Source organism: Ammodytes marinus (genome assembly GCF_949987685.1).
Source record: "Ammodytes marinus genome assembly, chromosome: 1".
NCBI classification, from domain to species: Eukaryota; Metazoa; Chordata; class Actinopteri; order Uranoscopiformes; family Ammodytidae; genus Ammodytes; species Ammodytes marinus.
In genome coordinates this window covers 34,222,343-34,249,240 of record NC_137230.1, presented here as the reverse complement: position 1 = coordinate 34,249,240, position 26,898 = coordinate 34,222,343, and the positions used below count along the sequence as shown (strand labels likewise).

The 26,898-nt window shown below is 37.7% G+C and overlaps 1 protein-coding gene across 4 annotated transcripts; it reads right to left on the bottom strand.

The window, feature by feature from the left end:
- Window positions 1-715: 715 nt before the first annotated feature.
- Window positions 716-21,493, bottom strand: LOC307252777 (ubiquitin-conjugating enzyme E2 Q2-like). Of its 4 annotated transcripts, none has more exons than XM_080030558.1 (13): window positions 20,778-21,493; window positions 19,527-19,631; window positions 13,341-13,463; window positions 12,467-12,520; window positions 11,514-11,669; window positions 9,612-9,696; window positions 8,827-8,887; window positions 8,645-8,735; window positions 8,207-8,265; window positions 8,053-8,101; window positions 7,382-7,486; window positions 6,006-6,072; window positions 716-4,828 (listed from the first exon to the last, which is right to left on the bottom strand). In XM_080030558.1, exons 1-13 carry the CDS (start codon window positions 20,934-20,936, stop codon window positions 4,797-4,799), a joined length of 1,146 nt encoding a protein of 381 aa, XP_079886684.1. In that variant the 5' UTR covers window positions 20,937-21,493; the 3' UTR covers window positions 716-4,796. The 4 variants fall into 4 exon arrangements, with proteins under 4 accessions (XP_079886684.1, XP_079886685.1, XP_079886686.1 ...); XM_080030559.1 differs by having other exon boundaries at window positions 7,391-7,486; XM_080030560.1 differs by having other exon boundaries at window positions 11,529-11,669.
- Between the last annotated feature and the right edge of the window lie 5,405 nt (window positions 21,494-26,898).

The window sequence follows — 26,898 nt, the reverse complement described above, 5'->3', positions numbered from 1 at the left end:
TCCAGTGAATGATCTAACGGTTAGATTCTCACCCATCTGCCACACAGAGAGGTTATCAAGGACGGCTTCGATCGTGTCCTTTATCTTATTTAGTTCCAGCACAGCCACAGAGAATGTCCTTAAATCAATGTCACCAACGCAGCACAATACAGAAAAGAACTGTATGCACCAGGCTGTTTTACACAAAGAGATGTGCTGAGTCCAGTCCAGTTTATTGTACATAATACTGTAGTTTGACCCAAGTGTATATGTATCAGTATGAGACATTCCTCTAAAGGTTATTAATTAATTAATTTATATTTGTATAGCCATGTACTGTGTTTTTTATTTATTTTACAGTGTGAACGTGTGATGGTGACTTACATAAAACCAAATTGCACTTGCTGGACGTTTCTATAACATATTGTTTTGCTTTGGTATATATATTTTAGAATAATTTAGTCAATATTGAGCATATACTGACTGTTTTGAAACCAACCACCCCATCTGCTGGAAAACACAAGAAATACTCTATAGGACCAATAGCTCAAGTATAACAGCTATCATGTAATGGCAAGCTATTTATGTATGTCTTGTATATGAAGTAATATTGCCATACGCTCCTATTTAGAAGCATTCTTATTCAACGCCAGCGAGATTGTATATTATGCTTAAAAATCCAGAAAACAAATACTATTGACATCAGAAAAAACTATTTCAAACACAATCAACGAGATATTTCATAAAATTCTTTATTCATAAACTTGATGCAAGTTTACAAATTACTTTACATGGTCAAAATCACCCTTGCAATGGAAAAAAAAATAAAACAAAAAAAGAATAAAACCAAACCCAAAAGCATGCTAACAGTGCATAACTTTATAACCCGGCTAGCGGCCACTGCAGTCAATGAAGCAAAGGGGAAAAGAACCCATAGAATCCGGCTAATGCAGAACCTCAGACCAAATATGTCGCTTGACCAAGAAAGGTGGTTGTTAGTTAAAAAAAAAACAGTTATTTCAATGCACAACGGACACAAGTACAGCTATTTCAATAATTCGAAAGGTTGCGCTAAAGATGTGGGGCTTCATAATTGTTCTGGTGGCACACACATCTGCACTGCTACTTCCAAGTTGGGAAAATCCTGGCATATTTTAAAAGTTGAATCGACTAAAGGTAGGATGTCTTCTAAGTCCATTTGTCCTGTATAGTATTTGACCTGGTTTTAGATTAGCGCACACACACAGTGAGAAATGATTCCTGTGCACTGATGTAGGAAGTAAACAAATTATGAAAAAGGGTAAAAGTCAGTTTTTCTACCACCAAACCCTATCATTCTTTTTGCCTTCAGTAGCTAACAGGGAAAACACCCATTGATAAGTATTGACATGCAGAAATACAGCAATATCAACAAGACAGGGGAGATTATTGAGAGTCCCTCGTCCAGTGCAAGGTCATTTTGAGGATGGGAGCATAATCCATGCTCCACGTGTGTGATTATTCCCCCAAAAATAGTTTATATTTTATTTTTTATCAATCGCAACTGCCAAGCATGTGAAAATTGACATTCAACACACCGCAATACCGTGTAAGTAGACTTTTAAGATGAGCCCAACAGCAGAAAGATTGACACATTTAAAAATCTTTTGCCATTTCATGACGATATTCTGAAGCAATCCGTTGCAAATTCGAGTGTGCACTGTGCAGTTATATGTATCCCTGAGTTTGACTCTCCAGAGAATGCAGGTGGGTAGGGGAGGGCTGTGTGTGTGTGAGGGCTGTGTGGGTGTGTCTGTGTGTGTGAGGGGGGGGCTCAAGGATGTGACCAGAATGAAGTGATAATTTCATCACCAAAATGGCATCACAACAGCTAACAACCATGCCAAATGTTCCGTAGTCAAGTTGAGAGAATTTTCGCTTGCGGTGAAACAAGACAAAGGAAGGGTGGACACTTGTTATACATATCCGGCTTAAGCCTTTAAAAAATAATAATAATAATACATTTAAATAAGAAAAATTAGGTTTATGTTTTGCACTCATCTCTACCGGTTTTCTGATATTGGTGTTGATGACTTAAGGTAAATTATATTGCTGAGAAAAAAAATAAAAATAAAAAATAAACTTAAAAAAAAACGAGGAATGACTGGTGTAATAATTAGCATAACTAAGCTTTCTATGCTGGTCTTTTCAGGACAATATACTTAAAAAACAAATGCAAGGTAACCACACAATAGAAGAACACCCACAACAAACGTGTAACTGCATTAATTGGAATGCTCCACACAGTTTTTTTCTGCATATTATTCACATTGTACATCAAAAGAAAACCCGGGGCGCGCTGTTGGGGATTTTTTTTAAACAGCAGTGCCGAGAGTGGTTATTATGAATAGTAAACCAGAGAGGTGCTATAATGGGAAGAGCTGGGTCCTTGCCTTTTCCTTTTGTGGCAAAATCAGAACAAAATGTTAATTAATTAAAACCAACAAACAACTATATTACTGGAAATGGTAACAGACTCCATTCTATCTTCCCAGGTGTGAAGCCACTACTAGGGGTGTAACGAACGATACATTGATATGATAGATGGATATATCGATTTATTTGCCGAAATATTTAATAGCATCAATACATAAGGCCGTCTTTTATATACTGTAGGCTTTTATTTTGACAGTGTCTTCGAAGGTCTGTGTGTGACAATATTTCGACTGTTATTCAATTAAATGCCTGGAAGAGCTCAGAAATAAAATGGTATAATCGTATTTTTTTGTTTTGTTTTGTTGATAACAATGTGTCAGGTTGTGTTAAATGGTCATATATGGTCTCATATTGATCGCAGGCCTCTAAAATCGAATTGAATGTGTATCGTGATATCGGCAAGTATCGTATCGTTATCCGGTATATCGATTTAATATCGTATTGTGATGAAAGCAGCTATTTACACCCCTAGAAGCCAGAAGGTATATATGGTCGAGAGATTATTGCTGTGAATTGAAATCTGTAGGCTGAATGGTCTAGGAAAAGTCCAAGGTTACTTTTCCTCCCTTTTCCGAGACTTTTGTAACGACTACAGTAATTGGCAAAGTGCTCAGGATGTGAACCAGCTACGAGAACTATAAGCAGGCGACTAATGCCGTTTAAGACTTATTTTTCTTCATTACAAAAAAAAAATAATCTGACTGTGTCTTCACTGCATAGCCTTTACTGAGGTTCGTCCGGTTTGAGTTGATTGGATATGAAGAAGAAAAAAAAAAAAAAAAAAAAGACAAACCTCTTGCCAGAAACAGCTGTGTGTGTCTATGCCATTATTATTCTCATCTCACGGCCGTTTGTAGAGACAGAGGTGCCATCAAATAAAAAGGGCGGGAATGGTGCGTTCAATGTCGCCAATATAACATGAGGATTACAAATCAAATATATATAAAATAAAGAGAATTGAAACCGCAGTAGTCATTAAGCGTATACATAAGAACATGGTGTACTTTTGTTTCCTTTCCGCAAGAATATCCACAATTTTTTTTTCTTCCTTATTCTAAATGAGTCTTGTTGAGAGAGAAGTTGCAAGTTGCCCCCCGCTGTTTAATAGTCAAGGGTTTTTTATATATAGTAATAATACAGTCTTTGCCCAGCCAAAGACCCCAGACAAGGTTACATTATAAACAATTAAATCCTTTTTGCAGAAATACAAATGTACATGTTTACACGTGGAGTTAAAATCAACTACATATACAGTGTGATCCAAAATCCAAAACACGCCCCATAGCTTTTTTGACCTGGCCATGTTTCTTTTCCTTGTATATTTTTGCCAAGCCGAAAACAGCACAACCAAACCCTTTTTTAAAGTCCAGTTTTCTGGTTGTAATGACGATGACAGCTTTTTGCTAGCTTTTGTAGCATTAGCAAGATGGCTGTTCGTTATCATGGGCAGTCCCCACCCAGGCTGCAATGTCTTCATGTTTCCTCTGTACCTTAGGGCATCCGTCAAACTTTAAGAGTTTTTTTTTTTTAAAGCAAGCGGCCCTCAGAAGCATGTTATTCCAGAGGAGAGAGGGGGCGGGGGGGTCTTGATCTTGGCATTTTACAAAGATAATACATGAGCACAATTATTACAGAGGCTGGTCCATTGGAGAGAAAAAGGCAGTGTTTTTTTTTCTTCCAAAAACACCAGCGTTTTTTTTTAAATGTCCCTTCCCAGCCACTGTAGGGAATGTCGCATGCCATTTCTCGGATCCAAGTCAGCCTGCCTGTCTGTCTGTCTGTCCAGTTTCCAGGGCGACTGGAGCGTCACACTGCGTCGGATAAAGCCATGCCGCAAACCTTTTCAACTCACAAGCCAGCAAGTAAGTAACCTCGGCATGCTCCGACGCCAAAAACCAAACGCTAACTTTTTAAAGCGATATTTAGTCCGCCATTTTTCCTGGATTTGCGGTGATTAAATGTCGCGTGTGTCTGTGTGGGGGGGGGGGGAATTAGATTGTTTAAGACAACAGATGTACAGAGAGATAAATATCTGAAGAAGAGGACACATCCAGGTGAGCTAGGATGTCTGTTTCAGAGGTGTAGGGGTGTGTGTGTGTGTGTGTGTGTGTGTGTGTGTGTGTGTGTGTGTGTGTGTGTGTGTGTGTGTGTGTGTGTGTGTGTGTGTGTGTGTGTGTCACTAAATGAGGAATTTGGTTTTGAGTTGAAACTCTCATTTAGAGAACAAAATGGTTTTTGAAGGATAAAATAAAAATATACGTTGGTCGCAAGAAGGGAGGGGGGGGAGGGGGGGATTAATATAAGACGTGTGGTCCCAGTGCAGGAAAAGGCAAGCGTCCATTTTAGCCGTCTTCCTTAGGGGGTGTGTACCAGCCTGGAGGGAAAAACAATGACAAAGAATGATTAATTAGTTAACTCATAACAACAATGAACAGTCACCATGCATACTCGGTATTTAAACATACTATCTTAAATCTACCAAACTCTAACTGTAACTGTTTTAATTAGGCCGTATTGTACTTTTACCAATTTTATTTTATTTCCAGCCACTCTACACCTCTGTCTAAAATGTTTCTCTTTAACAGCTTGTTGTGTATTTGATGTATTTGCATTGTATATTGTGCATGTATTGTTGTTTTTGTTTCTCGACATCACTGCAAATGAGGGTCACACCTAGATGATATAGTATAAATAAAGGTTAAATAATAATAAATAAAAATACAGCACCGATAGCCTCAGGGTTACATGTAGCTTATTATTTGCATGTGCATCGTAGGGTTGGGCTGGGCTGTATACAACTTATGATACCTTAAAAAAAACCTTCCCCAAATTATGTTTATTAATATTATTTAGTCTATTTCATTTAGAATACTTTTTTTTGTGTGTTACACTCTTCAAGTTCTTAGCTGAAGGCGGCAAAAGGTCTGAATAATCGAGTTTGTTGATTTATTTTAGTAGGACATGCTTGACAATAGCTTGTGTCTTTTTGCTTTTTATGTAGGCTTCAATAACTAATTAACTTGGGGCTACTGTTAGTTCAGTAAGATATTTTAAACCTCAAGGGTTAATACTGGGTAATGTGAGATGAGAAATGGTGTCTTCAGTTACAGATTCAAACAGTCATGGTGACAGCACAGCAAAAGTGATGTTGTTATTAATTCAGTTTGAATGTAGAGTGAATCACACGCATAATTACAGCACAGTACGCTACCAGACTATGGAGACATTGGTCTATTATTATAATTGGCCTGATATAAGTGGTGGAAATGCTTTTAATTCTAATATATGTGTATGTTGTCTATTGTTTGTATTGTGTGTTTTTGAATGGGCCTAGAGTCTAATAACAAAGATGATGTAATAGTAATTATAATGTGCCCTTCATAGAAGTACATATTCGTCCATGTTTGGTACACACGTAACAATACTAAGAACACATTTTCCTCTGCTTTGAAACACGGGAGGGCTTTGGTTTCAGTAAACAAGGTCAGTTATGTGCTTTGTATGAAACTGGAGACAGGCAGACAGACAGACAGACAGACACACACACTCACCGTTCTTTTCGTGGATCTGAACCAGGGATTTGTAGGACTGCTGCGCTCTGGCCAGATTGTACTGGTTCTGCAGTGAAAAAGATGAAGAAATGGAAGTAAAGATAGGGAGGGGTGTGATGCGTTTATGATGACAGCACAGAACAGGAAACGGCAATGACAGCTGTTTTAAAAAAGCGTATCTTACTATCTCCAATTTCAAGAACTAAAACTGTCTGTGGTGTAGGATAATAGACACACACTCAGTTTCCCCTGTTGGGCCATTTAGACCAGAACACACACACACACAGTTTCCCCTGTTGGGCCATTTAGACCAGAACACACACACACACACACACACACACACACACACACACACACACACACACACACACACACACACACACACACACACACACACACACACACACACACACACAGTTTCCCCTGTTGGGCCATTTAGACCAGAAGACACACACACACAGTTTCCCCTGTTGGGCCATTTAGACCAGAACACACATACACACACACACACGACCTGGCTCTGCACCTGTACTTACACACAGATACTAATATAAACCACCAAATTAAATGAAAGACGACCATAAATTGTGAACAATGTTTTGCTCATTTAAAACGTGGTTCCTGCAATTGGTCAGCAGCAGGCAAATCCAGTTTTAAGTAGTACAACCTTATTAATGGCTAAGAAGGCTAAACAATAGACACTAGACAGACTATACAGAAGATCCCAATAACCACTGCTCAGCATGTTATCAAGTTACTGTATGTAGTCGTCTTTGTCATGGCCGTATGAAACAGATCCCCTTGTTTTATAATCAATTCAGCCACCAAACGGCTCCCATCTCATTAACACTAGACTCTGGACACCGCAACTGAAGCTTGTTTAACTGAGCAAAGCAAAAACATGGCTGACCCACACACAGTACTCTCATCCTTGCAGAGACAGAGGTAAAGCTGCTCTGCTTACACTTTAGGTTTCATTTAAGAAGTGTACAAGTACAAAGGAAAAAAAATGACAGCAAAAGCCAAATGCAGCACAAAACTGCAAAAGGGGCAAGCATCTACATCGGCCATTCTAGGCTGAACCTCACTCCAGCTAGATTTAAATGAAACAATACGGACAAAAACAGGAGAAGTACACACATACACACACACACACACACACACACACACACACACACACACACACACACACACACACACACACACACACACACACACACACACACACACACACACACACACACACACACACACACACACACACACACACACACACACACACACACACACACACACACACACACACACACTATGTGGGCTCAATGTTAATCACAGGACAGTTACTGAAGTGATTTGAAAAAGCGCTGGTTCTTCACCTCACTTACTTTATTGGCTCCAAACTGCACTCTGGCTTTCCCTTTGACTAAAGTGGCATTGATCTGCATGATGACAGACTCAATGGAATAGGCACTGCTCCAACCCTGCAATCAGGACAAACACAATGTCAATAAGAGAGTAGCTTTGAAACATGTTAAACCAATGCAAAATACTATCTAGAGTAAGTAGAATTCAATAGGATGCTGGACAAATTCACATATGTTTAAGGTGAGACATTGCAGGTGAATAGGGGTATGTTTTTTACTAATAGATATCGTAATGAATCCTTGCTAGTTGAATAACTTACATCGACTAACAATTATTTTTGGTATTATATTGTTTTTCAGAAGTGTTTGAATAAATGTGCAAATGAGGCAATATCTAATAAATTTAACAAGATGCAAACTAAATTCACATCTCTTAAAAAAAAATTAAAATTAAAATCTAGATGTTGGAAAAATACAATAACATATGTATTTAATCCTTTCATCATATTAGTGTCTAAAGTTTTTACCCAATATATTTTGGATACAGCGTAATTATAAGCCAAAGCCTTTTTGTTTCAGAAACACAACAGATTTTTTTAAATCTCAAAATAAAATAAAAAACAATATTTTCGCCTGCTATGTCTCACCTTACGGCTTTACAAAAACACACGTATATGAAATACCTGTTTGGTGAGTAGCTCCATGCACAGGGCCCCTCCTCCAAGAACGTAACTACAGCAACGGACAGAGATAAAAAGGGTTTAATCAGATGAACACAATTGAACTCAGCCTCAACTTGAATAGGGAGAAGAAGTGAACCAGTTAAAAAGAACTCACCCTCCAGACAGCACAGGCGACACCACCCGGACAAACGGTGGGTCGAACGGGAAATTATCCTGTAGAAAAAATAACAATGACAAATTGTTTGTTTATAGACTTTAAAAGGTGGAGTCAGTGATTCTGGAGAACGTTTATTGCCAAAAAAAATGTTTTGTCAAAATCAGTAAATATCTCCCCACGATTTGCTAACCGTCCATTCTGTGTGTGTGTGCTGAAAATAAATCCAGTGATAATACACAGCCTAGGCTCTGTGAAAGGGTATATTGCTAGCTATTGTGGGCCCCCGTTTTTTACATACCCTTTGTTTACAATCGTGAGGAGATATTCACTGATTTTGACAAAAAGTTATTTTGAAAAGAGGCGTTCTCCCGAAACACTGACTCCACCTTTGATGGGGTTTTAATTTTGAAGAATGCAGCGTCAGTTTCTACTCACTTTATATGAGAAGTTTAGTAAAATGTAATCCATTCCTTCCTTCTCCTTCAGGACTTGTAAGTCGCTGTGTAAGGGGCTGTCTGGATCCACCCTGTTGGACATTCAATTATACAGTCAGTCTGTGTTGAAGTCAGTAGAGGAAAAAGAAAATGATATATGAGATGCAACGCAAAGTTACTTACGTCCGCAGTTTGACGTGCCATTCGTACAGGCTGTCGCTCACAAGCTCCACTGAATAGATGCCTGCAAAAGAAATTAAAACATTGAAGTTTAGAACATTTATTCCAACTCCTCTTTCGTTAAATAAACTAAAAGATAATGCGACGAGGCAAAACATAAAATGTAGTAGAACTGGTTTCTCTGCTCTCAAACCAGTGTCAGTGAATTCTGAAACAATAATTTGTTTAAGTCTTGTTCAAAGGTGAAGCATTTATATGAAAGATAGATTTGGACGGTGTGTCGTTTGTAAAAGAATACAACATTTCATTGTTAAACTTTGGAGTAAAGCTTGGAAATTAGCTTATAGACACAACACACAACAACAAACGTTTGCAGGGAACAGTAGCAGGTACAGTAGCCTAACAGAGCTGCCACCGCACCTAGTGGGGGAGGAGCTGACCTCGTAAAAGAACAGTCATAAAGAGGATCCTATTGATGGTTAGTGTGCGTAAGGGATTTCTAAGAATATGTGCTGCTTTCCAGGTAGAGTTATTCCCAACTAAGTGACTTTTTGACTCAGCTGTTCAACAAATAGAAGATCTTTGAAAGTGCACATAAGGGTTGGGATATATCCAATTATTTTTTGACAGGTTCTTTATTTGACAAATTAGGCCTCAATCATTTACAGGAGTTCTGTCATCACTTTTAGAGCATTTTCTTCAGAGCAGTAGTTAAAGGAAAACTGTTGCTATTTTAAAATACCCGGGGGGGTAGGGTATTACAGCCCGGGCCCTTGTGTAGTACATACCCGTCTTGTAACTCTGAGACCGGTAGATCTCTCTCAGCTCCTTCATCAGGCGATCAGAAGCCTGGACGGACCCAGACACAGCGCCCTGCAAACAAGAACACAACCGTCACAATACAATCATTCATCCATTTCTTCTTTATTTTGAACAAATATATGTTTTTAAAAAATCAAATAAAAGTAAGCGTGACAGCATACATAAACAATACAAAAAACTAACAATAAAAGATTATAAAGCCAATAAACAATATTTATGAATACATCGTCTTATATACGTGTCAGCTATACACACCTATTTACATGAGTGCACCAAATGATTAACATTTCGTTAGCCTCATAGCATAATTGCCTAAGTCATATTTACTCTACTCTTTTACTCTACATCTACTCTATTCTACATCTACATCTACTTTTTGTTAGCCTAATAGCATAATTGCCTAAGTCATATTTTAAGTGTTATAGAGTAGGGTAAAGTAGATGTAGAGTAGATGTAGAGTAAAAGTAGAGTAGAGTAAATATGATTTAGGCAATTATGCTATGAGGCTAACAATTTACACAATAGTCGAATACATAGAACACAGAGCTTTGCATGTCACTGTGATGGTAAACCTGTCATATGTACTCAAAGACATACTTCACCGTTGGAAATATGAAGGTGTATTGAACTCTGAGATCCTATGTAGTATAAATATGCAAACATTTTAGAAATCGGTTCATCCTAGCCTGAGAAAAGGCAAAGTGTTTTATGGTCTCACTGTCTAACCCTACAGTTTGCCCAGCTGTGAAGTAGTACTTTTGAAGTAGGCCTTTAACGTAGGCCAACATCAAAAGAGAAAGCTTTATTCCTCTCAATATTATATCAGTAAAGCGCTGCAGAGAATATTTGACTAAACCCCTAAAATATAGTTATATGAAAGGAAATCTGGATGAATAGCACGCAACACTGGTTTCATATTTAGGATATAATTGCATTTGCGACACATTCCAGATAGCAAGGACGGGCCCCACAGCAGAGCCATTGAACAGTGTGATGAGTAAGCTGAGAGAATAAGACCCAGAAGCACAAACAACTCTTCATACAATTCTGTGTTGCCTTCAGGGACAAACACTAAGGTGGGGAATATGGGTTCACATTCACAAACAGGTCACATTGCCTCCTGTCTGATATCTATATTTAAAATGTCTCCTCAGTGCCTTGTTTCATAACTCCCTTTTCAAACACTATTCCCTGTGTGTTGTTTAGCAAAGTCACCTCTACTGCAGGAGTGAGCATACATAAATTCTATCTACATTAAATCTAGATGTGCGGTAAGGTCCTGGGGAAAATGTTTTGCGAACCATAATGGTAGCACCTTTTTTAAAACGATATGTTTTGTGGGGTTTGGTCATTTCAACACTATTCCTCGTGTGAGACCACTAGGCCAGACACTTTCTGCAAAGCTGCCTTCCTAATCATTCAACCATCAGATAAGGATAAGATCAAATCTTATTAAATAAGATTGACTAAAATAATAATAAAAAAAATTTGATTAGATACACTCAAAGGTGCAGTTACTATTGTAGTTTCGACTAAAACTTAACTACAATAGTTTATGTTTTCTTTGACAAAAGATGAGACTAAATGATCTAACTTTTAGTTGACTAAAATAGACAAAGACATGAGGTTGACTAAATATAATATTTTAAAAAAAGGACATTTGACACAGTAAATATAAAAATTAAATATAAAAATAGCTGCAAAATTGAACACTACTGATCAATTAACAGGCAAGTAAACAACAGATTTAGTTTCCAAACAGAGGTACATACAGTATACATACAGATTACACATTAATCACAATGCAAAGAATGCAATCTCAAACTCAAATGTGCTAATCTAGTATAAAATGGACGTTGGGCACTTACAGAGTAGTGACTTACGTTCAGGTGGTCCTGCCTCTGGTTCTTCCTGATCTTCTCCAGGATGGCCAGGTTCTCCTTCTCGATGCCGTCGTCCTCTGACTTCTTCCCGTCCACCGGCTCCTCCTCTTTCATCTCGTAGTGGTCCAGGTCCTCTATGTCCTAAAAGGGGAAGAATTTGGACATACTGGGTCAGAAATCAATCCACGTTATGTATTCTTCACTTGTATTACCATATCTGAATTACTGTGTGGAAGTTTAGGGTTATAATAAAAAATTAAAAACCAATTGGACAAAAAAAAACAATTGTGCATACTACAAAAGAAAAGATTGCATGCATATCAGTTTGTGGTTCTGGTCAAATAATGTTTAAAGCAATAGAATCCAAAGGGGCACATTTTATATTTCATACATTTTAAACATTTTCTTGTTGTCCAGCAATGCCTGTAACATGAAAAATAGAAACAGCTAAGGAGTCAACGCCAGGGCAAAGTCAAAAGATGCGATACAAAAAAAAAAAACCTTCCTTGTTCACAAGAATATCATTGGAATAAAGAATGTATTAAAAGTGAGTATTTGGTGAAGTTAACTTAATCATGATAAATTCAAATTAATCTTTCAAAATGTAGTTTAAAGCCAGAAAATAAAACAAAGTAGAAGTAGGTATTACGCAACGGTAATACTGTGTATACCGGGGTAGAATTTGGGTAAGGTTCAAAGGGAACAAAAATTGGATACAGTTCAACACTATTGCCAATACTCATAATCATGTGAATATGTCATAGTCATTTCTAAAATTGGCATCTTCACAGCTTTAACATTCCTCTTTCAAATCCTGTGTGACTAAGATGGGAGCGAAATAAACAAGTGATTCATAAATGCACAGCCAGCACATCCTACTCAACACAGCAATACATTAGATAACATTAGGTTTTCAGACAAAAAAGATATTCACTCACCTCTCCCATCTCTTCCTCCTCCTCTTCTTCAGATGTGACCTCTTCTGTTCCATGCTATATACACAGAAAGACAAGACAGACACACACACACACACACACACACACACTCGGCTTTAAGTCAAGGTGTCTTCAAGAGACTTGCAAGAGGGCTTTTTATTTTAAACACCATCATCGTTTACTGACCATCCATAACCACAGTAAGAGCATATTGATAAGCTTAGATAACAACTTTGCATAAATCACAATGGCCCTCCTTACTGTAGGCTTCTATTCACTGCTGAACAAGAGTGGTTTGGAAGTGTATTATTAAACAACCTAATATAAATATTCATGGCATATTCCATAAAAAAATAATGAATATCCTGGCTTTCCTATTCCACACCATGTTCATAGGGAGGTAGGGCTGCACGATTTAGAGAAGAAAAAAAAGAATTGCGATTATTGTGACTAATATTGCAATATAATTTGCGAAATTACAGGGAATTAGCACTTTTACATAATCAATATCATTGAAAACATAAATATTATGGTGTGATTTTTTTGTTTTGAATAATGCCAATAAATTAAACAAATTAAATGTTTTTTTTTTTATCTTTACACATTAAGCCTTTTAACAAATATTGCACCTTCCTGTGATTTGAAAATTGCAGTAGGTCACATGGCAATTACGATTAAATTTGGATGAATTGTGCAGCCCTATAGTGAGGTTATTAATAAGCCCTATAAGGCAAGGCAAGTTTATTTACATAGCACAATTCAGACACAAGGCCATTCAAAGTGCTTTACAGGGGCAAGATTAAAATACATAATACACATTAGAAAAACATAAAGAGTGAAAGAGGCCTAGCATTTAGCGTTGAGCCCTGCGCCTTGCCTTTCTGTCCTGTCCCACGGGCCCAGCAGGCAGTGGCTGGTCCAACATCTCCACATCGGGGTGTTGGGGAAGGTTGTAGAGCCGACACAGGTCACAGATCAGTTTCTTCAACTGCTGCAGAAGCTACAGAAGGGAAAACACAGAGGGGAGAGGGGATACATGGTAAATGGACTTGACTTATATTGCGCTTTCTAGACGATTTTTTTCAGCCCCAAAGCGCTTTACATTTTCTTACCACATTCACACACTCATACACCATGTTGCAGTTAGATACAGTTAGACATGGGCCGGTTTGGTATTGTGACGGTGAGATAATCTTAAGCAAAAATACCAGTTTCATGTTGCCAAGGTAGTGTGATTACGGCTCTCAAATGTGTTATTTTGAAATGTCTGGGTAAAAAACTAATTTTTTTTTAATTCAAACAACGTATAGAATATTGTAACATAAATAAACGTATATGATAACATAATAGTTGAATTGTTCTAAAAAAGAATTGGAATAAAGTGGGCTGGGGCGCTCATGCCTTAGTATGGCAGGCTATGACTTTAATAGCGGTTTTGAAAACTTGACTTTTTCGAACTGTGGTTTACCTTGAAACCGGATACCAGCCTATGTCTAGATACAATGTAAGATACACCTTTCAAATACTGCAGATGCAGCTACAGAGCGATGCCACATGACGGAAGTGACAGAAACACTATCACAGGCATGAAGAATATTTGGTATAACAGAATATGTGAGTAGATAATGTATTTATATGTAAAATGAGAGTTGTTCAAATCTTTCAACCCAAACCAGGGTTGAATATACTTTAAAAATATCATGATTTACAGATCAACCTCATTAAATATGGAATGAACAACCAAACCATTTGTAATTTTGGTTTTAATCCATACTTATGTGTCTCTTAATCTTAATTTTTTCTTAAATATATTTATATTTTGTTTTACTTATGGCCAAAGGCATGAATGTTGTTTGTAATTTATGTTAAGACTGCAGGGAGATTTGATTTTGCTCCGTTGGCTAATTTGGATCCCAAATAAATATTAAAATTAAAAAAATATATATAAACATTTTAAATATTAGAAGTTCTTAAAAGTAAAACTACAAAATGACAACAAGGAAGGATTGCATTATTCCCCAAGCATTGTTTTGAACGGCATTCTTACTACAACTACAATAATATAAAGTATAGTGAAAAATGCCATTAAGTGTTTAAATATAGTCAGGCCTGTACGCTTATTTTTTTAGGTGGTAGCACTAGTGCTAGCAAGCAAAAAAAATTCAGTAGCACAAAAATAAATTCGGTAGCACACAAAGCATGATCAAAAACTTACATAACCTTAACCCTTGCATTTCCCTCTAATTAGTCATCTTGGTCTCGTTTAAGATTCTCAATTAATATCATATCCTAGTGTGTGCAGTAATAATTGTAGAACAATGAATAGGGGTGCACTGATAGCAATTTAGACAAAATAATCTAACCTGCCAATTGTAATTTTCTGCTGATTCAGAATTATTTCTCCTCATAGAAATATAAAAATAATATCTATATCTATATATTTTTTGTAAATACATATACAGTCCCCTACAAAAGTATTGGAACGGTGAGGTCAATTCCTTTATTTTTCCTGTAGACTGGAAACATTTGGGTTTGACACCAACATATGAATATGAGACAATAGATCAACATTTCGGCTTTCAATTCCAGGTATTTACATCTGGAGCTGATTCACAACTGTGAAGATAGATTTTTTTGTAAAGGAACACCACATTTTTAGATGAGCAAAAGTATTGGAACAGATAGACCTAAAATAAAATAAAATTAATAAGACTTAATATTTTGTCACAAATCCTTCGCTTGCAATAACTGCATCAAGCCTGTGACCCATTGACATCACAAAACCTGCATTCTTCTTTTGTGATGCTTTTCCAGGCTTTCACCGCAGCCTCATTCAGATGATGTTTGTTTTGTGGGGTTACTCTCTTCACTCTCCTCTTTAGCAGGTAAAATGCATGCTCTATAGGGTTTAAGCCTGGAGATTTACTTGGCCAGTCTAAAACCTTCCATTTCTTGACCCGGATGAACTCCTTTGTTGTTTTTGCAGTTTTTTAGGGTCATTACCTTGCTGCATGATGAAGGATCTTCCCATCAGTTTGGTTGCATCTTTCTTTAAATTGGCAGACAGAATGTTTCTGTAGACTTATTAGTTCATTTTGCTGCTGCCATCATGAGTTACTGTGTTGTTGTCAAGATGAACCTTTGCCAACGTGATGAAAAGGCTAAAGTTTGGAGAAAGAAAGGATCTACTCATGATCCCAAACATACAAGCTCATCAGTGAAACGCGAAGGAGGCAATGTCATGGCTTGGGCTTGCATGGCTTCTTCTGGCACAGGCTCATTATTCTTCATTGATGATGTAACACATGATGGTAACAGCAAAATGAACTCAGAAGTTTACAGAAACATGTTGTCCGCCAATTTAAAGAAAGATGCCACCAAACTGATTGGAAGATCCTTCATGATGCAGCAAGATAATGACCCAAAACACACTGCAAAACAACAAAGGAGTTAATCAGGGGCAAGAAATGGAAGGTTTTACTGTAGACTGGCCAGGTCAATCTCCAGACTTAAATCCTATAGAGCAGGCATTTTACCTGCTAAAGAGGTGTAACCCTCCAAAACAAACAACAACTGAAAGAGGCTGCAGTGAAAGCCTGGAAAAGCATCACAAAAGAAGAATGCAAAAGTGTTGTGATGTCAATGGGTCACAGGCTTGATGCAGTTATTGCAAGAGAAGAATTTGCAACAAAATATTAAGTTTTATTCACTTTAATTTATTGTATGTCGATCTGTTCCAATACTTTTGCTCACCTAAAAATGTGGTGTTCCTTTAAAAATAATGCCATCTTATGTGTTGTGTATCAGGTCCAGATGTAAATACCTATCTATTGTCTCATATTCATCTTTTGGTGTCAAACCCAAATGTTTTCAGTCTACAGCAAAAATAAATGAATTGGCCTCACCGTTCCAGTAATTTTGTAGGGGACTGTACTTATTATATCAATAATAATAAATAAGAAATTAGAAAATGTCCTTATGCTAATTAAAACCAAACTTTAAAACATTAAACATATCCTATTAAATAAATAAGTATACATATTGGTACAATTTAGGATAAATTAAATAGGTTGTTGTGAATGTGTTGGGAGTAGTTATTCAGTGGCTTATTTCAAACTGTGTCTAAATAGACTATTGTTGACTTTTCTCTGCAGCTGAAGGAGTTGCCTTTCTAGCTAGAGCACTGCAGGGCTGTGAAGCGCCAACTTCCTGTTCTTATCGGCTTCAAAATAAAAGTCAACTCACGTTTGGCTATTAACAGGCATTTAATGTGAAGGCGAACAGGAAATGTTCTGTTTGCACACACGCTAACTTAAAGGTGCAGTGTGTAATATGAGATCAAGAAAGTTCTAGAAAATTCTAGAAAGTTCTAGAATGCAACACTCCCTGGGTAACCCCACCCCTTTTGAATAATAACAGAAGCTACAGTGGCCTTCAAGGACAAGAACAATTCTAAATTCTAAACAATGCACTTGATGAAATTCCAACTATGACGCTTCCAACATGGCGGCGCCAAGGCCTTGGTCCAAGCTATTATGCACTAAATAAAATAAACATACTTATGGATGTTATAATTATTTCCTGCAAAGTGTGCTAGGAAATAAAACCCAAAATTCTACACACTGCGATTTAACTACCTTAATGTTAAGAGCCGGCTCCTTCCGGTTATTACCGTTGGTGAAGTTTATTAGACGCTAGAATCGCCGCAGATACCGAGCACACATCTTTCACCAGCCAAAGTGGAGGGTGGACTCAATAACTTACTTGCCTAAGACAACATTTACCCGCGTTTGGAGAGTGTTAATGTAGAGCCCTTTAAGCAGTGTTGTGCATCTCTTCTCTGTGTCTCAAAGCAGCATCTGCTCATTAGCAAGCTGTCGCACTAGTGCGAGTGGACTTGTATTCATCATCGCACATGATCAATTTCAGTAGCAAATGCGATCAAAACTGTCGCACTGTACAGCCCTGATAGTTAAGGACAATATTGGAACAGAAAGCCCTTATTCTAGTCGAACTGCAAATAAATGCCAAAAGACTGACATAGCTTGTGCTCAAAAACAGTTATGCAACGTCATTAGGTTTCCATCAGCTGTTGCGTTGTGCCTTTGCAAATCTGGTGCAAGTCAAATGTGGAGTAACACTACAACATCTGTGCAACAGACAGACAAGAGATTGATCTTATCTATCCAGGAAAAGCACGGTGTGTCCCTTAGCTGACACAAGGCATTGCCAATGCTGTTTTTTATATTACGAGTGTGGACTAAGTTATGGTGTAAACTGAACAAACAAAAAATATTCAAATTATGTCCTAAAGGGGAAAGACATTTGGATAGCACTTCTATAAAAAACGAATATGTTGTGCCCCAAATAGAGCATCATGATATCAGAAGTCGTCACAGAAATGCTTAACCTCAAAGTTTGTCTCTGTGATCTAATGAAACTGGCATTTGGTCTGCTGAAAACCTGCCTGTCTGTACTTGGCAGCTGTAGTTGTTTATCTCATTCCGTTAGTACAAAGTCACACACATTTATGTGGCACAAACAAGCCGTTTGTTTGAGCTTGAAAGACCATATGACACTTGTAGGCTATTTAACTTTTTTTTTTTAAACAGAAAAAATTGCATTTGTGAACCCTCTCCTTAATAAGTTAAACATTGCAAAAGCAAGAATGGTGCAACTATTGTTCAAAATGTTGCATAACACTTGAAATATAGTCTACACTTCTAATATAAAACCCAACATTATGTGAAGTTAGTATTTAAAGGTGGAGTCAGCAATTCTGGAGAATGTTTGTTGTCAAAATCAATTGGTCAAAATCAGTGATTATCTCCCAACAATCCGCTACCTGTCCATACTGTGTGTGTGCTGTAAAAACAAAAAAATCCAGTGTTGATACACAGCCTAGGCTCTGTAAACTGGCATTAAACTAGCTAGGTGAGGCCCCCTTTGTTTACAAACTGTATGTTTTACATTCAAGTTTACAGAACCTAGGCTGTGTATTAACACTGGAATTGTTTTAACACACACACACACACACACAGGTAGCGGATTGTGACAAAGTAATTTTGGATGACAATCATTATCTAGAATCGCTGACTCCACCTTTAACACATTCAAATAATAGCTGGCTCAATAATTCTTGGTCTAAAATAAAGGAGAAGTGCCAAAAAGATTATTTGGCAGCAGTATTATCTCCTCCTACTGATGCAGGCTGGCATTATGTCACAAAGAAATTCTCCTGCTGAGAAAGAGCCTGTTCAACACTTTTTTTAGCCAAGCAATTCAGTTAAAGGTCCACTGTGTAACTTTGGGTGTGTCCGAGAAGTGAACATATTCTTTTTTTAAAGATAATTTTTTGGTATTTTCAAGCTTTATTAGATAGTAAAGAGTTGAAATGGGGAGAGGGAGAGGGAGAGAGAGAGAGAGAGGGGGGGGGATGACCTGCAGTAAAGTTCCACAGATCAGATTTGAACCCGCGACCACTGCAACGAAGGCCGGAGCCAATATGGTACGCGCTCTATCCACTACGCCACAGGAGCGCACCAAGTGAACATATTCTAAGGTATATTCTCATAAGTGAACAAACAAACTTTCCTGACAGGATATTTGGATCCTTGGAACACGGAAGTTAAAAATACACCTGAAAGGTTACTATTTCACTATTGTTGTTTACAGCAGCAGGGCCCACCGTTTGGTTTAAAAACATATTCTAGTCTTGTGTTTGGTTCCAGGTGCCTCAAAATATTTTTGTTTTGATCTAGGATAGAATTATTCAATACTAAGAAGAACATGTAGAGAAGATATGTTTTGTAAACTAAATGCAGGCTCTGTGAATGTAAACAAATCCCCCTCCCCTGAAACTGCATAGTGCACCTTTAAGCTAGTCCACCTCAAGACCCATCTCTTCTCCTCTGCCTACCCCTAGATCACCCACCAACCCAAGCCCCAATCAACTTTACATTTTCCTTTTGTTTGTTTACTGTTGTGCTCCTATGTAAAACGATTTTAGTGCGAGAAAAGCGCTATATAAATTAAACATATTATTATTGGGACATTTAATTACCAGGGTGCTGCCTTTCCTCACATCCTCCAACCGTTCCAGAACTTGTGCCAAGCTCGGGTCATCAGAGTCCACAAACCATATCGGTGACGTCGATGGATACGATTCCTAAACACAGTGACACACACACACACAGAAACTGTTAAATCAATGCATTTTGGATACATTTCAGTGTGTCGCAAGTTAAATATTGTCCATAAATAATATGAAATTTGGACAGATGACATTAGCATTCAGGATGTAGCATTCAGGGTTACATTAGGTTATGGGAATGTGAGAAAGAGGGCCCTATGTTTTCCCAAGATCCTATCTTCCCCAGCTGTATATTCCCGGCCTTGGGGACATACGGTAACATAAGCCGTTGTGGTTCTATTGCATGGTACCGAATCTACTCTATTCTGGTATCGGTGGGTCCTTTTCTGGAGGTGGTTCTCCCGTTACAAGATATAGTACCCATGATGGTAGCGTCTGTGTCACTGGTCTAGCAACACCAGCCGAAAACAGCTGTTACGCAGACAAGACAGTTTGGAAGACACTGACGGGTTGGTGCCACCTTTGGAAGAAAGTAGAACAAAAACCATAGCGGAGTAGGTACCAACAAAGAAGGTACCAGGTACTAGTGGGAAACCAAAAAAAAATATTGTAGGGCCTTGAAAATATAGTGCCCAGGTAACATGAGAACATTGGGCCATAGCCTATATTTTGCATTTCCCAAATAGTATAATAGTGATCCAAATTCATGGAAGGCCCTGCAAAGCAATTTAAAAATGACTACTCGTCCTACTATAGGTATTTTTGAAACTATGATTTGATTTCTGAATTGTACACATCCCACTGTAACTGTTTTAGATGAATGTTTTGCTCGTTTAGTATTTGACCCCATGTAATGCTGATTTGTAATGATTATTTTATCCCATGGATCATGTTTTCATCTGTGCTATCCTTTTCAATGTATGTCATGCTTATTTATTGTGTTTATTGTGTTTTTTCTGGCTCGTCGTCACGGGAAATGATGGCAATCTCAGTTTCTCACGAGTTCAAATAAAGGTTATTGAATTCAATTGTATATAATACCTGAGTACATGGAAACATTTGGGCCGTGAGAAAATAACATAGGGGCCTGGGTATAACATAGGAACCTTGACAATATGGGGCCCCGCATAGCATCAGATTGCACTGTTGTAGTGAAGGCAGGATGCTAACGTTAGCCTTGTTGAGCTAACGGCATAACAGAGGGGAGACTGTAACCCTTACCGTGATATTACAATGGATAATCAACAGCTTTTCTCCAGTCACGTTGAACTGACAGCTCAGCTCGTCGGGCTTCCAGTCGATGATCCTAAATCTCTCGTGGTTTGGGTCAAAAATGGACTCCAGAAACTTCAACTCGGCCTTTAGCCCCGACACCGACATCTTCCACGCATCTCCGGCCGATACAAATGTGGTTTAAAAAAAATAAGGGCAAAATATAATGAAAATAAGATTATAGAGCGTCCCAGTAGGTGTATGGGGATACCTACTATTTAGGGATGAAACAAATATGAAGCAAAATATCACACAAAATTAGCTGATGGAGTAGCTAACGTCAGCTAGCTTCCAGTTAGCAGCATTCGCCAAAAAAAAAAAAAAAAAAAACAGCGCAATGCTAACGCTAAGCTAAGCTAGTCCGTTGTTGTTGTCTTTCCGTCTATTGTTGTTGTCCGCCTTCTGGTACAATTTCAAACACTTTATAAATGTCTCGCTATGTCCAGACACGCTGTATTGTCTCCTATGTAAGAGCCACCGTAGGGGAGGAAGCTGTCTTTATGAATGTCTTATCACCGGGAGACGTTCGTAGCAGCGCCGCGGTGTGAGGGTAGATCCCGCCGGGGTATAGTGCTTTTCATCCCGGTGTGAAAGCTTGAGCGACTCGGCCCTCTGCTGGGGTTTAAAGATGGCGTGCAGCAGCAGGCAGCAAGCAACCAAGCAAACCTACCTCCTCCTATCCGCTAATGCAGAGTGAGTGAGTGAGTCCCAGCATTCACCGCGTGCACTGTCTGTCTGTCTGTCTGTGTCTGTGAGGGGGCGAGAGAATAAAGTTATGTGTGTGTGTTATTTAATTATTCATGTTTAAATATTATGAAGGAGATGTTATGGCCACTGTCATGTGCAATACTGTCTTCATATTAGGTTATAACTTAATTTAATTTTAATATCATATATCATGATGTAGCCTACAATATTTAATACATTATTACTTTGTTCAATTAGCATACATAATTAAATAGGCTACTTTCAACAATACTAGCCTACTGTGGTGTTTTAGTCACACTTTTATTCAGGACAGTAGATTAATTCATGTTTACATATTATAAAGGTGATGATGTTATGGTCACTGTCATATTGGGTTAATATTATAGGCCTATTGGGTTAATGTCTAATCTAAAATATCATGTCTACATTATTTATTTAAAGGTGCAGTGTGTAATATGACATCATCAAGAAAGTTCTAGAAAATTCTAGAATGCAACACTCCCTGGGTGGGGTAACCCCACCCCTTTCGAATAATAACAGAAGCTACAGTGGCCTTCAAGGACAAGAACAATTCTAAATTTTAAACAATGCACCTGATGACATTCCAACTATGACACTTTCAAGATGGCAGCACTAGGCTTTGGTCCAAAATATGCAGAAATATGGACATATATGAGACCCTTTCTAAGAAAAAATTCAATAAAAAATTCAGTTATTATGCACTAAATTAAATGTACTTATGGATATTATAATTACTTTCTACAAAATCTGCCAGGAAATAAAACCCAAAATTCTACATAATGCAGGTTTAAAGGTGCAGTGTGTAATATGACATCATCAAGAAAGTTCTAGAAAATTCTAGAAAGTTCTAGAATGCAACGCTCCCTGGGTAACCCCACCCCTTTCAAATAATATCAGAAGCTACAGTGGCCTTCAAGGACAAGATCTATTCTAAATTCTAAACAATGCACCTGATGACATTCCAATGACACTTCCAACATGGCGGCGCTCATGCCTTGGTCCAAGGTATGGAGAAATATGGACATATATGAGACCCTTTCTAAGGGAAACAAAAATAACTCTAAAAAAAATGTTCAGCTATTATGCACTAAATTAAACTATGGATGTTATAATTATTTTCTACAAAGTCTGCTAGGAAATAAAACCCAAAATTCTACACACTGCAGGTTTAAGTAGGCCTAGGCTATTAGTATTAGACCTATTTACAATAATTAGGCTACTTTCAACCTCAACATTTGATGTGTTGATCTTTGAGAGTTTGATTGTTGAAACATTGATTGTTTTAGTGTGAGTGTAGAGTGTTTATTTTTCAAACCTATTCCATCCAAAACACAGACAATACGTCCATATTACATTATCCGCCCCCCCTGGAGCTTTCCAGCATGTAGTTGACCAGGTTGTCCACGGTTGTGATCCTTGAAGGTCCTAGATATCATTTGAACAACTTTTTAAAACATTTCATGTCTGTTTTCCAAAAAATGTGTATTTTGTCTGTGTTTTTATGGGCTATAGCCTATGTATATGAACTTTCATATGTGTCTATATGCCTTGTGTTGTGTTTTTCCGTGCCATCAGCCTGCCAGTGACAGCTGTCATGATCTGGAATAGTGGTTGTGTAATTGTATTTGTCTATGCTTAGACTATGTGTTTTTTTTTTTATTATTTGTTTAGCTTTTTAATGTTTTCTTAAAGCCTTCAACCTGCTATGAACTACAGATGAAAATGTGCCTGTTTGGCAAAGGCTGGTACATGATGGACTCACTTATATGTTCAAGTTAAACAATGTGTGTTTGGCCATTTTTAATAAAGCCATCTTAAGAATGTCATACACAGAAGCAATTGTAAGGCCTTGCAATACTAGTACTTAAATGTGCAATATGACTTGTCACCATCACAGGCTATCTATTCTTTCTGTGCGGCACTGTGTCTTTGCATTTACTTTAAACATTGTATTTTTTTAACACCTTATATTTTTTACATTTTATTTTTCACAATTTTTTGTTTTTGTTTCTGTAATTTTGGAGCAACTTCAAACAAAACATTATTTATTTCGGTATGAATAACGGTTTATTTTATCTTATCTTATCTTCATTGTGATTTCTAAAAATGTGTAAGAAACCAATTTCCTCTAATAGACTAAACATCCCATAGTGAAACGGGTGCACACACCTGGGATATATGGAAACCATTTGATGTCATAATCAATTTGCTTTCGTACCACAATTTTGATTAAGTTTTCATTTAGCCTAATTTCAATACTAATAACACACTTTTTTTGCACAGCACCTTTAATACAATAAATGCAGCTCAATGTGTTGGTAGCACAATTCAGTTTCCATGGACATTTTTTGGATGTGTCAATCAGAAAGACAAAGAAACACATCAACCTAATAAACCCTAATCATCGTCAAAAAAGGTGTTGACTGAGGTGTGTGTGTGTGTGTGTGTGTGTGTGTGAGATTGTGTATTAATAAGATTGTTGTAAAAAAAAATGAAAAAACCTACATGAGAATACAATATAGAATATGGTAGTTAGTATAACACTAGACCAATTGTCATTTCCCCACTTCCTAATACATACATACAAAAGGACTTTCTTTTACAAGGATCCGTGAAAATAACATGTAGTCCACATGCTTTTGGTATCTCTTCCCAATGGAAATCATAGTTTATTAAAAGTAATGTCTGTATTTGTACCCAGTGCCCACTAGAGGATAGTGTTGGCTCAAGATTTGAACCACTGGGCTTTGTGTCAGCATATGACAGCTTACAGAGCAGTTTATTTAAAAAAAAAAATTGTATTTAAAAGCCTGTGTTCGATAGATTGGAAACAAAATGAATACCAGACTGTTTATGACTCATGAAGTTACATTTTATACCCGACAGAAAGTGGCTGTGAGGAAAGCCCCCTTTTGACTTCTCGTTCAAACAAATATTAATATGAAACTGTTATAGTCTCATATAATACAGATTTAATTTTATATCCGACAGAGCAAAGGAATTTATAACTACTATATAAAAATAACATTCTTTTCTGGTCTCATTTGCTGTTACACGTCATTTATGATCATCAGAGGAAAGGCTAGACTGTTTCATAAACATTTAAAAGTTCCTCGTAAATCTATTTCCACATGAAGATGAATGTCCCTTTAATTGTTTGTTCATAAACTTCCGGCACCTCCTCACGTAATTTAACTGCAACTCACCTGTGTTACAAGTTGACTTTTTACTATCAGCTTAAATCATTTATATTGTACATCCCTGTGTTGCGTGCTATTGATGAGATTTTGTGTTGAGGGACTTGCCCTCTATACTGTATGTAAAATCTTATCAATGATTCGACCCCTTTATGATTTTCTCAACTTTATTGCAGGATGTCTGTCCTGGGAGAGGGATCCCTTACTCTGTCAACGCTCCCTGAGGTTTCTCAATTTTTTTAATCTCGATAAAGGGTTTTTTACTGGGAGTTTTTTCTCAGCCGAGGGGTCTAAGGGCAGAGGGTGTCATACTGTATGGAATGTAAAGCCCACTGAGGCAAATGTCTATTTGTGATATTGGGCTATACAAATAAAACTGATTTGATTTGATTTGATTCAACCACTAAGATGTCATATTTTAAAATACATCAGCTCTGTTAACTTCCTGCCAAAAGCAAGAATTAACCCTTCGCGCTAAACAAGTTGCATCTGCCCACAACTAACTTAAGAGCCAATGAGTGATTTTATTTTCTTAATCTCAGACACATTAAAGGTTCAGTAAGCGGAATGGTCAGTTTAGCTAACTTCCTGTCAGTAACTGCAGTTGGCAGTCCCCTCCCTCGTCCCCACGTCACCACATTAATGCACTCTTCAAGCAGCGAGTTATCTAGCACCATTTCAGACCCACCAGCGGTGAGACGGGTGCCGGTTTGTAGCGTTCTCTCTTCTGATTGGATATCAGTTTCGGGATCCCCGAAAAGTTTATTTGCTGATTACATGCAGAGCGAGTGACTGAGAGATCGGCTTTATGAAACGCGCACACTATACAAGTGATCGCTGTATGAATAAAGACCAATTAAACACTTATATTAACATAAATAAATCGCTCACTTCACCTTTAATTATAACCGAATATGTCCTACATCTCGACAAGTCATGAATAAGAATCTTGAATTAAATAGACTTTGCATATGGGTTTGTGCATGTAAAAACATTATCATATTTCATGTTGTTTTCCATAGGTTATGTGTAAGTTATAGCAGACCGCTATAAGCAAAAGTTATTGTGCGTGGTTCCTTATTGATTGCCCACAGTATAGCATCCATTTCACACATAAGAGCAAGTGCAAACGAAGGGGAGGAGACGGACAACTGAGCAATAGATTTTAGATGTCAGTGCTAGAATGATGTGTCATATATTTAAAGCTGTGTGTGTGTGTGTGTGTGTGTGTGTGTGTGTGTGTGTGTGTGTGTGTGTGTGTGTGTGTGTGTGTGTGTGTGTGTGTGTATGTATGTATGTATGTATAAAACATCCTTGGCAGAGAATATCTTCAGCTAAGCTTGTCAAGGGTCAGAAGAATGTCTTTAGCCTAATTTAGTATTTTTTTATTTCACAAGTATTTGTATTTGAAAACATGATATCGAACAATACCACATGCAAACATATGATCCATTTGTGTGTGTGTGTGTGTGTGTGTGTGTGTGTGTGTGTGTGTGTGTGTGTGTGTGTGTGTGTGTGTGTGTGTGTGTGTGTGTGTAGGTTAAGACTTGTTTTTAAGGTGAAGTCTTCAATGATTAGGGTTTTTCAGTTGGGGGGATAGTAAAAAGTTTAGGGGAAAGGTGTATGTATTATTTCAATTGGGGTACAGTGTGTGTGTGTGTGTGTGTGTGTGTGTGTGTGTGTGTCAGGATGGTCAGAAGAATCGAAAACAAACATACTTATTTGGTTGAATCCTGGTTTTATGATTGAGCGTATCAACGTGCAGTTTGTCTCTGTATGCACTAATACAGAGGCAGATTGCTGTTGTCCTCTTTTGATGTATCCTTCTCTTCTGCCCCCCATCTGCACTGGACGAAAAGTTAATTAAAACCCTTCCTTGTCTCCTCATTCGGCCCAAGGCAGCTGGGAGCAAATCATCTCCCACCATTTACAGCCTTTATTATTTCTTTATGATTAACACCAGAGCCCTCCAGTCAAAATGGGCATCAATTAAAGGTGGAGTCAGCGATTCTGGAGAACGCTTGTTGTCAAAATCACTTTTTGTCAAAATCAGTGAATATGTAATATTTAAACTTTTATGTAAACAAAGAGTATATAAACAAACCGTGGCTAGGAACATGCCAGTTTACAGAGCCTGGGCTGTG